The sequence below is a fragment of the Artemia franciscana genome, chromosome 4 (assembly GCF_032884065.1).
Source record: "Artemia franciscana chromosome 4, ASM3288406v1, whole genome shotgun sequence".
NCBI lineage: Eukaryota > Metazoa > Arthropoda > Branchiopoda > Anostraca > Artemiidae > Artemia > Artemia franciscana.
Genome location: NC_088866.1, coordinates 39,360,796 through 39,363,905, shown reverse-complemented (window position 1 = coordinate 39,363,905; position 3,110 = coordinate 39,360,796). Strand labels below are relative to the sequence as shown.

Genomic DNA, 3,110 nt, shown 5'->3' with positions numbered 1-3,110 from the left:
ATTAATCAATTACAATTTATGTTCATTTTAAGTCTAACTTCTTATGTGACTTTTTCTGCTGTTTCTGGTTTTGACATTGCTCTTTACTTTCCTTTGGAAGGCTCTTTTTTTACGTTTTTTAATTTGATACCTTAAAGAAAACAAAGAATGCAAATAAGAGCTAAAACTCTTACTACCGCATACGAATATTTAAGCGTTAGGAGAAGCATACTATGCCCTTCAGGGCAAAGTATGAGATACTTTCTTAATAGAAAGTCTTAGAATTCATTCATAAATACTTCAAATCCAATCGTTATTTCTCTTTTTGGTTTTTTTTTTCTTAGACAGGAGTAAACCTATTGACAGAAATAAATATTAAATGCTTTTAAGGCTTGTGTTATACCTCAGCCGGCTTACGGTTTATTGTTTCAACAAAAATAAAGATTTTTCTATCAGTTGACTCCTGGGATTCAACTTCATCAATGCGTCGAATTAGATTTTGTAGTTTGCTTTAGGTCGAAAAACAAGTTGAAAATATTTTGTAAGCAGGAAAACACGTGTCAGTTCACTAATTCTTTTAGGAAGTTTAGATCACTCACTAAGAAAAAATCAAAGTATTACCATAATTCTGACTCAGTGAATAGATTGGTCTGAAGCCATTGAATTTATGGATAGAATTATTTTGTCCTTTCGGTACAAGCCACATCTATAAGCTTATCGCTAATCGCGTCTTTTGAGATTCCAGAGTGAAAATAATTTAGCGAATAATGTTTCCTATTAAATTGACTTCTCATCAACTTGACGAATGTCTATGAGTTTAGACAGGAGATTGCTACATTGAGAGAGACAAGTAAATTCAAGGTTATTAAAAGAATCAATAGGAATTATAGTAAAATATAGTAACAGTAATATATAGCATTGTACTATAGTAATAATAATAGTTTTACTGTATAGCAAAACATAGTAATATATAGTAATAATAATTGTAGTAAAAGAATGCCTAGGGAAGTGGCACTAAAGTAACAAGATTCTGAATAAACTGAAATGGAATGAAATAAACAAGGTCAGTCAATCGCCCTATCCTCCAGTGATCTGATTAAATGAATGAACTAACTGTGTGTGTCTAACAGTGTTTTTTTCTTTGCAAGCAGTTGTAATAGGAAAACGTAAGTATGAAGACATGACCAAAAAAGAAAATCAGACTTACAGTAATGAGAAAAATATAGGGAAGACGATTTTCTTGTTTTTATATTATCTATTAGAATATAATTAATAATATAAATTAATTAGGATAAATTAATTATTGCAGAAGAAGGAGCTGAAGAACGTTCAGTCAGAATTATGCTTGGATCGAGGATCTGTTATGTCTATGGCTGATGCCTTCGCCACTAAATGCAGGGGTAGTGAGTCTCAAAAGTGGTATTTCGATAACACAAATATTGTGTAATCCTTATTTTGATCTGTGATCTTACGGAGAGAAACATTTTACTTGTGCCTTGCAATAATCAGCTCAATATGAACATTTAAAATACTTTTTTAAACATTTCCTGTTATTTGTAGTTTTTAAGTTATCTTTGTTTTTGTCATGGTGACGGCATACTTGTTTTTTTTAAAGCATGCATTACACCAGCAATTTCATTGTATGTCATTTTTAAGGCCGTGATTAAGTGAACTGATGGAACTCGAAAATCCCATGTTATAATTGAAAATTTATATTTAAAAAGTACTCAAGTATTCACTGGCGGAAGTTATCGCTTTTGATATCAGGACGTAGCTTCTTGAAGATGCTACAAAATTTTTGCTAGGATTTTGCTCTATCTCCTCTGATTGCTTAGAAATCTTAGAAAATGTCTAGCTCTTTTTCACAAGGATATTGCTTTTAGAACAAAATCGGTACTATCATGAGCAGAAGACAATAGCCTGCAAGATAATTGCAACCATTTTTCGATGTATTTTCCTGTTTCCGAACATTTCCATAGAATATTTTCAGCTACCTGAAATTTTTACCAGTTTAATGCCGGAAAGAATCGTTTCAGATCGCCGATAACACCCCTAGAGGCCAGATTGACAAGCTGGTATAATTAATCTGCTATTTCTGCCAATGAATAAGTGCTATTTGAAGGGCTTTTGACAATCGACGGTCTCTAGAGAATTGAGAGACAGAAGGCTACCCTAACTTCAATTTTGAACCTCGATGCTTTCAAGTTCACTTAATCACGACCTTAATAATATAAATAAAACTTTCGGTAGATGTCTTGGGCTCACCTATGATTGCCGATTTTCAGTTTAAATATGGTGTTTGTGCTCTAAACATATTCTAAGCCCCCCTTCCATCCTCTTTTAGCTTAATACGTGTTGTATTCGTCATGTTCCCTGTCTAATGCAACTGGTTTCATTAATACCCTATTTTAGGCAGAACTGCAATACCGGGCATATGTGATCCATTGACTAACGGTTAGTGCACTACCAGGATTGGTTTTTAATTTTTGATATTGACCCCTTTCGCAGTTGATTTTGCAGGTTTTTTGTTACTTAATTAATGTAATCACTAACAAATTATGGACTAGGCATGATCTTTTCTATGGTCAGCCCTGACTTACTTGAAAAACAGACTACCACTCTGTAAAAACAGCCGCTTTAATGAAAAAGTGTTGTCTATTTTTGTTAATTAGAAAAAAGTACAACTGACTGTTTTTCTGTTTTGTTTTTAGAATATATGAACTTTATTGAGTAAAACCTCTGGTGAAGAAAACAATATATGGTGCAGGTTTTGTATACCATACATTGATATTAAAGAGTATTTCTGCGGTACAATTTTGGCCTGCCTCTTTTTACGTTTCTTTATTTATTTCATATCATGTCATTGTTGCACTGTCGCACAGGTTTTAGACCGTTTATTCTCGCCAAATTTCAAAAACCTTTAATTGTTACCATTTACGGGAAAACCTTGACTTTTTAGCTAAGATTGAATATTGATGTTTATATGGTGAATCATAAGCAATATTGTGGACAGTAAAGCGTATGGTTAAGCTTGATTTTTAATTTCTTATTCAATTTCAAGTTCCATTCATTTCCATTAAATAGGAATAAAAAAACAATATGCCAAAGGACTCAATGGCCCGTTATTTGGG

At 32.6% G+C, this 3,110-nt stretch overlaps 1 protein-coding gene across 2 annotated transcripts in view; it reads left to right on the top strand.

The window, feature by feature from the left end:
* The window catches only part of LOC136026410 (polypeptide N-acetylgalactosaminyltransferase 1-like), a gene marked incomplete in the record, with an annotated part of 99,516 nt that extends 96,723 nt beyond the window's left edge, over positions 1 to 2,793 (top strand). For both annotated transcript variants that reach the window (XM_065702975.1, XM_065702976.1), the window contains 1 exon segment: positions 1,289 to 2,793. In XM_065702975.1, the coding sequence (XP_065559047.1) occupies positions 1,289 to 1,426 (138 nt within the window).
* Positions 2,794 to 3,110: the final 317 nt, after the last annotated feature.